The sequence below is a fragment of the Vigna umbellata genome, chromosome 4 (genome assembly GCF_029865625.1).
Source record: "Vigna umbellata cultivar VRB3 chromosome 4, Vumbellata_1.0, whole genome shotgun sequence".
In the NCBI taxonomy this organism is placed as follows: Eukaryota; Viridiplantae; Streptophyta; class Magnoliopsida; order Fabales; family Fabaceae; genus Vigna; species Vigna umbellata.
The window spans coordinates 32,554,011-32,567,631 of NC_142168.1; the positions used below are offsets into that span (position 1 = coordinate 32,554,011).

Below are 13,621 nucleotides of genomic sequence, written 5' to 3' on the forward strand. Positions count from 1 at the left end.
ATTAATATATACCAAATATCATCACCTATATTTTTACCTTAAATATGTATTTATAACTTACTTGGTAATAGTCACACTTTTAGTCTATAGGTTTATACATGAGTTATACATAAAACTTTATTAGTAGTATATTTCAGTAAAAACGGAAAATATTTAAATCCTTTCATTAATCTTTTATCTTTAATCAATTAAATCAAAATTACCACGATTTATAATTGATTTATAAACTAAAAATTATTAAATCAAAGTACTATTTATTTGTAAGCATTCTTATTTATGAGGCAAAATGAATCATGACTCTGTTATAAAATGAAATTACTAACAGAAAAGAAAAAATAAAGGAACAAAAGAGAATGGAAACCATTATCTATGTGTATTATTATTGATAGAAAACATTCTCTTTATAAATACAAAATATAACTTAAAAATAATACAAATCAAATAGCTAATACAAATATGTAAACTTCATAAAAAATAATTAATTATATGAATAATTATAACAAATCAATTCATCATATATAATTATAACAAACAAATAAATGAACAATAATTAATTTCATAACAAACTCTTCTTATTTTATACAGTAAATCTTCATGATTATTATCAAACAACATATCTATTATAAATCTTACTATTTTTTTTAGCTTATATGCCTCGGTCCTTTTTGGGCCTGAGGTAGTAGAGGCTTATATGTCTCGGTCCTTCCTACCAACCGATGCAGTATACCCCTTCCACCTCGGGTTTCTGTTAACCGCGTCAGAAATCGTGTCAAAAATCGCTAATTAGGCATCGGTTGCTTTCACAACCGAAGTGGTAGCCCTTTTTGGCACCAGTCTAGTCTGAATCGAGGCCTATAAGGTCTCGTTAATTACGAAACTGCCACCGTGTCTGAATAGATAGCGGTTTGGTGTAAAAAGAGGTTTATTGTGCGAGTTTAAAAGCACATTTTGTACTAGTGTCTGTAAAACTAAATTGTACAAATTCTACTTTATTCGATTCTTTCTTCGAATTTTCCACGGTATATCTCTTTTTAAGTGCTTAATGACTTTATCGAAGCCATTGAAATGACTTAAACATCAACCAAATATAATCTCACCATCCACTTTTAATTGGTTCACATTTACATTTTCCATTTGTCAAACACAGCTCAGTAAAGCACTCTGTGTAAACATAATGATAAAATAAAATGATTTAAAATTTGTAATTATTGCTAAAAGAAAAGCATTAAAATGAAGATAATGGAAGACTTGACCACTAAAGTATTATGAAAGTTTTAATTAACTTTAGTGGTCTTCTTTGAGTCAACCATTTTCCTTTTAGATTCTGTTTGGAAGCACATTGACGAAGAAAGTAGTTTTATTGAGGTAAAAGTGATTATTTATAATGATCTAGTTCAATTCAAAAAATCATGTTTCTTCAATTAAAATTAATTTGAATTTATTCATAATTTTTTAGTTTGCAAATATGTCGGAAAGTTTTATTTTTCTTTTTTTTAATGTGTACCCCCAAACATGGCATATGTTGTTGTGTGGAAAATAATTTTTGTAGTTGTTTTATCTCTCTGTAATCAATTATCCATATTTTTTTAATAATTGTTTGTAGGTTTATTTTGTTATTATTTATTATTATTATTATTATTAATAACGTAATAATGAGTAATTAAAACTCATAATAATAAATAAAATTGTAAAAATAAATAAAATAAGTTTTTTGTTTAAGAAATACTTTGATCATTGGTCCAATAGATTTCAAATTATTGATAAGAATTAAAATACCAAACAAATTAATGGTGTTTTTATTAATTTTCAACACGACAAAGATGAAACAAATGTAAACATATTGATTTATGGTATTAATTTTAAAAAATTAAATACTACACATATTCATATTTAATCAAAATTTTAAGATTAATGTGTATCCAACTTGTTTATTTAATATATATAAAACTGTGAAAATAAATTAATAAAAACTTTGATATTTTTAATGAGAAGATAAGTTGGATGGTTAAATTATATGGTAGACATGCATTCATTATTCAGTGTACTATTTAAAGAAATGGAAGTGAAATTGAAGTCAATTTTTTGGCATTTTCGCTCCTTCCACAGTTCCCTTAGCTAGAAGGCAACGATCATTTTCTGAATGGTGGTGCCAGCATCCAAATTCAGACTTCAATCAACCATTTTCTGATGAACTGTCATTGAAATTTCCTCCTAAATCAAAGGATAAAACTAGAAAACAAAAAGTTTTGTTGGAAAAGAAAAGTATACAAAGACAATGCAATTTCATCCAAGTGTTTGTGGGGATTGAAGTGTGTTGGGAATACTAGAATTTTATTAGATAAAAGAATAACAATAGAATGAAATATTTTTCTATTCCTTTGAGACACAATACAGAATTAAAAAAATCATAAATATATGAATTTTTTTATTTAAAAAAAGAGAGTAAAAATTGAGAAAAAAATAATGTTAAATGAATTAAAAAATTGATGTCTGAAAATATCATTTCTTTATGTAAAAGTAAAAAATAAAAATTTTGAATATAAAAAAGAAGACCCGTAAATTTATTGTTTTAAAATTTTGAATATACAAAGAAAATTTATAAAATTTACTTTTAAAACTAAAATTTTGGATTAAAAATGGTGTGAAATTCACCGGATTTATTAAACATTTAGAATGAAAATGAATTTAAAATAAGAAAAATAATACTTTTTGATATTATATTTTCTTACTTATTTATTTTTTTATTTTTTAAAAATACAAAAACTTATCAATTTATAATCATTTTACCCTTATAATATATATAAAATGAATATCACTTTTCAATTACACTTAAAATAATCCTAATATTTATTTCCACCTTCATAAAGTCTTTGGGACACGAGTGGGAGAAAATTCTAAGTTCACAGGTCTTGTTAGTTTATTTAGTTATATGTTTGACCAGTGATTTTTTTATTTTCTCATCAACCCATTAATTATCCATTATTCTAAATCACTGCATAGAAAATTTGAAATGGGTGGAAAGTCAAACACTTTGGTAATCTACAACGGGTGCTGAATATTATTATTATTATATATCTTTGTAATATGAAAAAAATTAAACTCTTTTTACTTTTAATTTCTAAAATAAATAATAAGACTTTAAAATTAAGTATGAAAATAAACATGCTAGAAAAAAATAAAGCATATCTTTACTTTTGAAAGTCTGACACCTCTCATGAAGTGCAAACCGATTTTAAAATTAAATTATCAAGTCAACGTCAATGATACATGATATAAATAAATATGCAATCAGATATTATCAATATGTTAGAAAAAGAGAATCTTTCACAGAAGAATGCTAGGAGGATAAGTTATGATGCAGAAGCAACAGAGTACAATAATGCAGAATTCTATAATGGAATTTTTATATAATTAATATTATGTGGAAAGTTTATATCTATCCAATTTTTAAATGCTCGTAAACTTAATATTTAGCTTAACTTCTACATAAAAAAATAGACATCATGAGAAAAATTGCAGATGGAAACACCCATTGGCTCGATGGTTACAAGGTGGTTTTCAACTGCTATTGCTGCGTGACTTGACCGAAGTGTTCAAACATTAGATGTTTTTGTTTTGATTTGTCTGAAGTAGTTATACTTTTCGCAGTTCGACTTCTATGTATTTTCATACATTGGCATTGACTTTCTGACCCGCCAACTTTGAATGGTATGAAGGAAACCAACAATTCTCAACTTTTCAGCATGTAAAAACCAAACATCATACCATGAAATCTGTAACAAGTTAGCTTCTTTTCTTTTCAAACTTGAAAAACTGAAGCACCAAGATGGAACTGTTCACCTCATCATCATCATCATCATCATATCTTAAACTGCTGCTTCAGTCTGTTGTGATCTTACTCCTGGTTTTTACGCGTGCAAACTCCGAATCTCAATCTCAGTTGCATGATCAAGAACATGAAATCTTACTGAGGATAAAGCAGTACCTTGAAAACCCTTCATATCTCAGTCACTGGACATCATCAAACATCGCTCACTGCTCTTGGCCAGAGATAACGTGTAGCAACGACGATTCTGTCACTGGATTGACATTGTCCAACAATAGCATCACTCAGACCATACCCTCTTTCATATGTGACCTCAAAAACCTCACACACGTTGATTTCTACAACAATCTGATTCCTGGGGAGTTCCCAACACATCTCCTCAATTGCTCCAAGTTGGAGTACCTAGACCTGTCTATGAACGACTTTGTTGGCAGCATCCCTCGTGACATTGGCAACTTATCTAATCTGCAGTTTCTTAACCTTGGTTACACCAATTTCTCTGGTGACATTCCTTCTAGCATTGGAAGTCTAAAGCAACTCACAAATCTTCAATTTCAGAACTGCCTATTGAATGGAACTATCCCCTCTGAGATTGGCAACTTGTCCAATCTTGAATTCTTGGATTTGTCATCTAACTCCATGTTCCCTCCTTCGAGGTTGCATGATAACTGGATGCGGTTGAGCAAGTTGAAGTTCTTTTTCATGTTTGACTGCAACTTGGTCGGGGAGATCCCTGAAACTATTGGAAACATGGTGGCTTTGGAGAGATTGGATCTATCGCAGAACGATTTAAGTGGTGAAATTCCCGGGGCCTTGTTCATGCTGAAGAATCTGAACATAATGTTTCTATCTAGAAACAAGCTTTCTGGGGAAATACCTGATGTGGTTGAAGCACTGAATTTGACCATCATTGATCTAACGCGAAATTCTCTCTCAGGAAAAATACCAGATGGTTTTGGAAAGCTTCAAAATTTAACTGGTTTGGCTTTGTCTTTAAATAACTTACATGGGGAGATACCACAGAGCATAGGCCTTCTTCCATCTCTGATAGATTTTAAAGTGTTTTCCAACAATTTATCAGGTACTCTTCCTCCTGACTTTGGCCGCCACTCAATGCTTAAAACCTTTTTGATTTCAAATAATAGTTTTAGTGGAAAGCTACCCGAGAACTTGTGCTATAATGGTCACTTGGAAAACTTAACTACCTATGAAAATCATCTTAGTGGGGAGTTGCCACAATCACTTGGTAATTGTAGTAGCCTGACAGATCTGAAAATTTATAGTAACGAGTTTTCTGGTAGCATTCCAAGTGGTCTTTGGACTTTCAATCTGTCAACTTTCATGGTGAGCCATAACAAGTTCACTGGTGAGCTTCCTGAGAGATTGTCCTCAACTATTTCGCGTTTGGAGATAGATTACAATCAGTTTTATGGTAGTATTCCAACTGGGGTGTCTTCATGGACTAATGTGGTTGTGTTTCAAGCCAGTAAGAACAACCTTAATGAGAGTATTCCAAGAGAGTTAACAGCTCTTCCAATGCTAACAACACTATTGCTTGATCAGAACCAGCTCACAGGACCACTTCCGTCTGATATAATATCATGGAAGTCCCTTAGGAATCTAAATTTGCGACAAAACCAACTCTCTGGACATATTCCTGATTCAATTGGTCATTTACCTGATCTCAACCAACTTGATCTGTCAGAAAATCAGTTCTCGGGTCAAATTCCTTCTCTTCCTTCCAGACTCACCAATCTCAATCTTTCCTCCAATTACTTGACAGGGAGGGTTCCAAGTACATTTGAAAATTCTGCTTTTGAAACCAGCTTTTTGAACAATTCTGACCTCTGTTCTGATACTCCAGCACTGAATCTCAGGTCATGTAATCATAGCCCTCAAAGTGAAAGCAATGACTCATCTTGGTCTGTTGCTTTGATCATAAGTCTGGTGGTAGTGGCCTGTTTCCTGGCTTTGTTGGCATCGTTCTTGATAATCAGATTTTACAGAAAAAAAAAGAGTGGATTGGATAGGTCATGGAAGCTCATTTCTTTCCAAAGGCTGAGTTTCACTGAATCAAACATAGTGTCATCACTCACAGAAAATAATATTATTGGCAGTGGTGGCTATGGTGCAGTATACCGCGCTGCAGTTGATGGTTTAGGCTATGTTGCTGTCAAGAAAATTTGGGACAACGAAAAGATAAACAAGAAGCTTGAGAGCTCATTTCACACTGAAGTTAAAATATTGAGCAGCATTCGTCACAAAAACATTGTGAAGTTGATGTGTTGTATCTCTAAAGAGGACTCTATGCTCCTTGTGTATGAGTATGTGGAAAACCACAGCCTTGACAGGTGGTTGCACAGGAAGAATAAGTCATCATCAGCTGTTTCAGGTTCACTCCATCGTGTTGCCCTTGATTGGCCAAAGAGATTGCATATAGCAATTGGAACTGCACAAGGTTTGAGCTACATGCATCATGATTGTTCGCCACCTATTGTTCATCGAGATGTGAAAACAAGCAACATTCTTTTGGATGATCAATTCAATGCAAAAGTTGCTGATTTTGGTTTGGCCAGGATCTTGGTGAAACCAGGGGAACTTGCCACCATGTCAGCTGTGATTGGATCATTTGGCTATATGGCTCCAGGTGAATGAAATGCCAAAATTTAGTTTCCTTCAAAGTAAACATAGCACAATACTTTGATACACTAACATGAGTACTGTTTAGGCCATTCTCTAATCAAAACTGTCAATTTATCAGTAATCATGTTAGAATTTTCATATCAACTAGGAATAAGATGAATTTATCGTATATACATGAATGTAAACCTTATCTTACAAATGATTTTTGCACACTTGAATTGCAGAGTATATCCAAACAACTCGAGTAAGTGAAAAGATTGATGTCTACAGCTTTGGGGTAATCCTATTGGAACTTACAACTGGCAAAGAAGCTAATTATGGTGATGAGCACTCATCTCTTGCAGAGTGGGCGTGGCGGCACCATCAATTAGGAAGCAACATAGAAGAGCTGCTAGACAAAGAAGTCGTGGAATCCAGTTACTCAGGTGAAATGTGTAAGGTTTTCACACTAGGTCTCATGTGCACTGAAACACTTCCTTCTGCTAGACCATCCATGAAAGAGGTTCTACAAGTTTTGCTTTCTTGTGATGAATCATTTTCTAAGGGAGAGAGTAATATTTGCCACTGTGATGATGTTGTTCCCTTTCTTAAAAATTCAAGAAGAGAGCACAAGTTGGATATTGATAATGATAGCTAGCTAGATAGGTGTCATGTTGAAGTTGGAGCTTAGTAGTGTGAGTGTAAATCACCAACTGAACATCCATGAAGATTATTACCAATTCTAGAATTGACTTCAGTGCAACACTGCCACAGGATTGAAGATTTAGAACATCAATACTGCAGAATGCTTGAAAAGTCACAAAATTCAAGTTCTTCGTTTTGGTATGTGAGATAAATCCTCATGGATGGTTACTAGGTACCTGGATTCCAATTGATTCCTGAGATAATCTCTCGTATACTCTATAACTTATGTGGTTGTTAATATTCATTCAGATTAAATATGTTTTTAATCTCTCAATTTTTACACAAAATTAGAATTTATTTTTATTTAAAATTTTGATACATTTTTATTTTTAAACTTTAAAAATAAATGAATATAGTTTTTTTAACGAAAAAAAAATAACATAATTGATTAAAAAAATTATATTTATTCATTATTAAAGTTTAAAAACCAAAATACATTAAATAGATAAAAACAAATTTGATTTCAAATCTAAATTCAGAAATTAAAAGTATATTTCATCTTATTTTGTTGGGATCACAGTTTCTCCGAACGAAAATTTTGTGTTATTTTCCCGAGTTTTTTTTTCTTTCTGGATTTTATGTTAAAAAATACATAATTTAAATGTTAGTACTTGATACTCAAATTATTCTCCCAAACTTCTGTAAAAAGGAACCCTAGTTGCTTGGATTTGGTTTTGCCTACTTGCGTTTCATAGTTACCCATTTTAATTTGATTAAAGCACAAAGTCCTAGGGTTGTGAGCTGATTGATATCACCTAGAATAAAATTTTATGCCCAGTTCAACAATTGAAGATTTTTATGCTCATAACTAATTAACAAGCATTTAATATAGGAAAATGACACTTGAACAACCATTTTTGACAACATTTAGACACGCGCACACGTGTCAAAATCTGAGTGGTCCATTTTCATTTAATTTTTCCAACTGGACCACTCAGATTTTGACACGTGTGCGCGTGTCTAAATGTTGTCAAAAATGGTTGTTCAAGTATCATTTTCCTTTAATATATGATTTTTAGAATAAAATATACAAATTTGTTATATTATATCCCTCAGTACATGATCTGATGTTAGTAATAAAAGTATTGATAGTGACCTTCTAATTATATTCTATTTGGAAACCAAGAAAACTAAAACACTTAATTTATAATATCAAATGTACAGAATTGTGAAAGTAATATGCTAAAGAAAAGAACATCACAGGAATAGTCAATATTAGTATGCTTACTAGAAGGCTTTTGCATACTTCTATGTTCACAAATCTTTTCATTGACTATTCAAAAGTGTAAAGTATTTGTGGTGCTGATGAAAAGGGAAAGAAAGAAAAAAAGAATAGGAAGTTGATGTGATAAGGTTCTAAAATACTTTCATAAATTTCGGCAATGCATCGTGGTTTTGTACATGGATTTTAAAAGTGTGGCTGTCTCTTGGTCTCTGTTCACATTCACACGTGAATCGAGGTCAAAGTTTTGTGGTGATTGACGCAAACTATTCTAAATAATTGAATTAGTTGGCCCTTTGTTATAGCAAAACAGAGGATCAAACCTACTAAAAGCCTTGAAACACGTAGAGTCAGAGTAAAGAAAACATCTCCAGGTTGGAAACCATAACGTGAAGTCTAGAAGATATAATATTGAGAGCATAATACCTACTTTAATATTTTTTCAGTGACCCATGTTTACACACTTTTATATTCATTTTGACATATAATGTAAAAGTAAAATGATAAATTTTTATACTTTTTTAAGAGAGAAAAGAATAAAAAATAAGAAATGATAATGTTAAATAAATGTAAAAAATTTATGTATGTCAAAGTATCATTTTTCTATTATTCTATGGTTGAATCTTAAATATTTATTTATGTTAGGACTTGGATTTTAAATTTAACTCAATACATCCTTTTATATAAAACTAGATATTAGTAAGTGGTCTAATAGTAATTCGATAAGAGGTGACACGATATGTCAACAAATAATAAACTTTTCGAAAAAAATATTTCAATAAGTCTAACAAACAACAAATCTCGTTAAGATAGACTTTAACTTATAATTCTATACCATGTAAGAAATGAATTTTAAGTTTTTGTTCTATAAATAAAAAATCTTCTAATAGAAAATATCACAATAGATATAATAAACAATAAATCTCGTTAGGATAGATTTTAACTTATAACTCATGTAAAAAAGTAAATTTTAAGTTTTGTTTAACTTAAACAAAATCAGGTTATTTTCTGGGTGAATCTTAAATATTTTTGTATACCAACTCTTCTATGTATTGAAGTTCATTAAATGGAGTAATCTCTTTTATACCATATATGTTCTTTTGTTTCACATACATTTTTGATATCGAATATTTGACTGCATATTTAAGAGGAATGTTATTTGTTAAACATGTCAGACTATACTGGTAAAAGAACCCTCATAACTCTGGAAGAATACTAAAAATAAAAGCTACCTTTACTAATTTATTTGACACAAAGTAATGCTATTACTGTAATATCTTAACAAAAGTGTTCAATCCGTGGTCCCTCAGCTGACCCACATAAAATTGGAATTATGCAGAATAGGTAAATTATTGGCATGCCAATTTTGAAAGCAAGCTATGAAGTCAATCACCATTCAACTTGTCAGTCATACTGTGTGTGTGTGTGGTTGTTACCTACAAGAAAAGTAATCGATTCTCATACATTATCTCTTCATTATTGAATGGCGATATCTAGAAACAATTGATACAACAGGATGAAAAAATTCACCTCATCATGTGTCAAAATGCCAATCCTCCCTCTTCTCTCCTTCCTCTTTCTGATCTTTGCAAACTCTCAGTCTCACTCTTTGATGTATGATGAAGAGCATGCAGTCCTATTGAAGATAAAACAATACCTGCAAAATCCACCGTTCCTCAATCACTGGATCCCATCAAACTCCTCACATTGCACTTGGCCGGAGATCACATGCATCAATGGCTCAGTCACTTCACTGACTATGTTCAACACCAACATCACTCAAACACTGCCACATTTCCTATGTGACCTCAAAAACCTCACACATGTAGATTTTCAGTTTAATTTCCTTCCTGGGGAGTTCCCGAAATCTCTCTACAACTGCTCCAAGCTTGAGTACCTTGACCTCTCACAGAACCTCTTTGTTGGTAAGATTCCTGATGACATTGACCACTTGGCTGGCTTGCGTTTTCTTAGCCTTGGTGGCAACAACTTCTCTGGTGATATTCCAGCCAGCATAGGGAGGTTGAAGGAGCTACGAAGCCTTCAACTTTATCAGAGTCTTTTCAATGGTACTTTCCCTGCTGAAATTGGGAATTTGTCCAACCTTGAGGAGTTGTATGTGTTCTCAAACCACATGTTCCCTCCTACAAAGCTTCCATCAAGCTTGACCCAGTTGAATAAATTGAAGATTTTTGATATGCATGAATCCAACTTGGTAGGGGAAATCCCCGAAACCATTGGAAACATGGTGGCATTGGAGGAATTGGATTTGTCAGTAAACGGTTTGAGTGGAGAAATTCCCAAAAGTTTGTTCATGCTGAAAAATCTGAGCAAACTATATATTTACAAGAACAGCCTCTCTGGGGACATACCCGAAGTGGTTGAAGCATTCAACTTGACAGAAATTGATCTTTCATACAATAATCTTAGTGGGAAAATACCAGATGATTTGGGAAAGCTCAGCAAGTTAATATTCTTGTCTTTGTCTACGAACCAATTATCAGGGAAGGTACCAGAAAGCATTGGTAGTCTGCCAGCTCTGACCGATTTTGTTGTTTTTCACAACAATTTATCAGGCACTCTTCCACCAGATTTCGGTCGGATCTCAAAGCTTGAAACTTTTCAGGTTGCATCTAATAGTTTCACAGGAAGTTTGCCAGAGAACTTGTGCTACCATGGAAGGTTAGTTGGTTTAACTGCTTTCGACAATAACCTGAGTGGGGAGTTGCCAGAATCTTTAGGAAGTTGCAGTAGCCTGCAAATTCTGAGGGTTGAAAACAATGAACTTTCTGGCAACATTCCTAGTGGTCTATGGACATCTTTTAACTTATCGACCATTAAGATAAACGAAAACAAGTTCACTGGTCAGCTTCCTGAAAGATTGTCTGAGAATCTCAGAGACATAGGCATAAGTTACAATCAGTTTTCTGGTAGAATTCCACATGGAGTGTCTTCCTGGAAGAATATTGTGGAATTTAATGCCAGTAACAACCTCTTCAATGGTAGTATTCCACCGGAGCTAACATCTCTTCCTGACCTAACAATTCTTCTGCTTGATCATAACCAGTTCACAGGACCACTTCCTTCAGATATAATATCATGGAAGTCCCTGATAAATCTAGATTTGAGCCACAATGAACTCTCTGGAGAAATCCCCCTTGCAATTGCTCAGTTGCCTGCCCTTAATATTTTGGATTTATCAGAGAACAGAATATCTGGCCAAATTCCACATCAACTAGCTCTTATGAGACCCACAAATATCAATCTGTCCTCCAATAGTTTGGTAGGAAGGATTCCAAGTGAACTTGAAAATCTTGTTTATGCTAGGAGCTTTTTGAACAATCCTGGTCTCTGTGCTGACACTCCAGTACTAAACCTTATCTTGTGCAATTCCAGGCCTCAAAGGGCAAGAATTGATAGAAGATATGCATCTCATGTTATAATCATAAGCCTGGTGTTAGCAGCCTCCTTGCTGGCTTTGTTGTCATTATTTTTGATGATCAGAGTTTACAGAAAAAGAAAGCAGGAACTGAAAAGGTCATGGAAGCTTACTTCCTTTCAAAGGCTCAGTTTCACAAAAGGAAATATCGTATCCTCAATGTCAGAACACAATATTATTGGCAGTGGTGGGTATGGTGCAGTGTATCGTGTCGCTGTTGGTGATACAGACTATGTCGCAGTGAAGAAGATACTCAGTAACAGAAAGTTAGAGGAGAAGCTTGTAAGTTCATTTCTTGCAGAAGTTGAGATACTGAGCAATATTCGTCATAACAACATTGTGAAGTTGCTATGCTGCGTCTCCAAAGAGGATTCTCTTCTCCTTGTCTACGAGTATCTTGAAAACCATAGCCTTGATAGATGGCTGCACAACAAAAGTAAGCAGACAGCTTCAGGTTCAGTCCTTGACTGGCCAAAGAGATTACATATAGCCATTGGAGCTGCTCAAGGTTTGTGCTATATGCATCATGACTGCTTACCACCTGTTGTTCATCGTGATGTGAAAACAAGTAACATCCTGCTGGATTCTAAATTCAATGCCAAAGTTGCTGATTTTGGTCTAGCCATGATGTTGATTAAGCCAGAAGAACTTGCAACCATGTCAGCTGTGGCTGGTACATTTGGCTATATTGCTCCAGGTAAAAACAAGTTACAAATGTATCATTGCTCCAAGTGTAAATCTAAACTCCACCTTACATAAAAATGACAAGGTTAAACATCATACAAGAAGAAAGATCCATAAATCCATTGTTTTGAATCATGCATTGCTGTTGCTTCAGTTAAATTCTCTATCTAATTGTTCTGTCATAAGCCTAGTCTAAATTTTTGTTCATGCATGAATTGCAGAATATGCTCAAACAACAAGGGTCAATGAGAAGATAGATGTCTACAGCTTTGGAGTAGTCCTACTGGAACTGACAACAGGAAAAGAAGCTAATCATGGAGATGAGTACTCATCTCTGGCAGAATGGGCGTGGCGCCACATTCAGATAGGAGCAGATGTAGAAGATATTTTGGACAAAGAAATTAAGGAAGCTTGTTACATGGATGAAATCTGCAACATCTTCAAACTTGGGGTGATGTGCACTGCAACACTTCCAGCTAGTAGACCTTCCATGAAGGAAGTCCTGAAAATTTTGCTCTCCTGCAGCAGTCCACTCAGCATTGGAGACAAGAATGTTGGCTTCTATGATTCTGCTCCACTTCTTAAGAATTCAAAATGGGAAAATAATATGGAATATTATACCGATGATGATTGAATGTTGATGAAGCTAGGTGGTTTGCATCCTTGTTCAAGAATCTTCTTATCTGTCTGATAAACTTTAACCAAATGGCTAGTTTTGAAGTCCGAAAATAAGACAATGGAAGTAGTAGATAGAGTAAAGTAATTAGATAGAGTAGAACATATATAGGTTCAGATTCAGCTCAGGTCATGGATTACTGTAATTGAAGTACTTTTCTAAGATCTTCATTTTCCATTTTCTGAAGAAAAATATCCGCAAGGTTTTCTTCATACTGTCACAAAATCAATATTCTATTTGGAATAATAATCTCAGTTTTATATTGAATAGAAATAACAAAATTAAATATTGTATAAGAAAGAAACTCAGGTTTTGAATTATAAGTATTTTCTGTAATAGTTTTGAATATTTTTTCCAAAAATTAGTAGTTGCCTGGTCAATCAGAGAAATACAAATGTTAAAACAAATATCTATTCTTTTTGTGCAAAACATTTAAAGATTATGGGT

General features: G+C 33.2%; 2 protein-coding genes across 2 annotated transcripts; both read left to right on the forward strand.

Moving 5' to 3' along the window:
- The first annotated feature begins 3,411 nt into the window (after positions 1-3,411).
- Positions 3,412-7,427, forward strand: LOC124836069 (uncharacterized). Its single transcript, XM_047311135.2, has 2 exons — positions 3,412-6,473; positions 6,694-7,427. The coding sequence occupies exons 1-2, from the start codon at positions 3,827-3,829 to the stop codon at positions 7,104-7,106; spliced, it is 3,060 nt and encodes a 1,019-aa protein (XP_047167091.1). The 5' UTR covers positions 3,412-3,826; the 3' UTR covers positions 7,107-7,427.
- Positions 7,428-9,778: 2,351 nt separating this feature from the next.
- LOC124836050 (uncharacterized) lies at positions 9,779-13,436 on the forward strand. The gene is made up of 2 exons (XM_047311107.2): positions 9,779-12,511; positions 12,720-13,436. The coding sequence occupies exons 1-2, from the start codon at positions 9,892-9,894 to the stop codon at positions 13,130-13,132; spliced, it is 3,033 nt and encodes a 1,010-aa protein (XP_047167063.2). The 5' UTR covers positions 9,779-9,891; the 3' UTR covers positions 13,133-13,436.
- Positions 13,437-13,621: the final 185 nt, after the last annotated feature.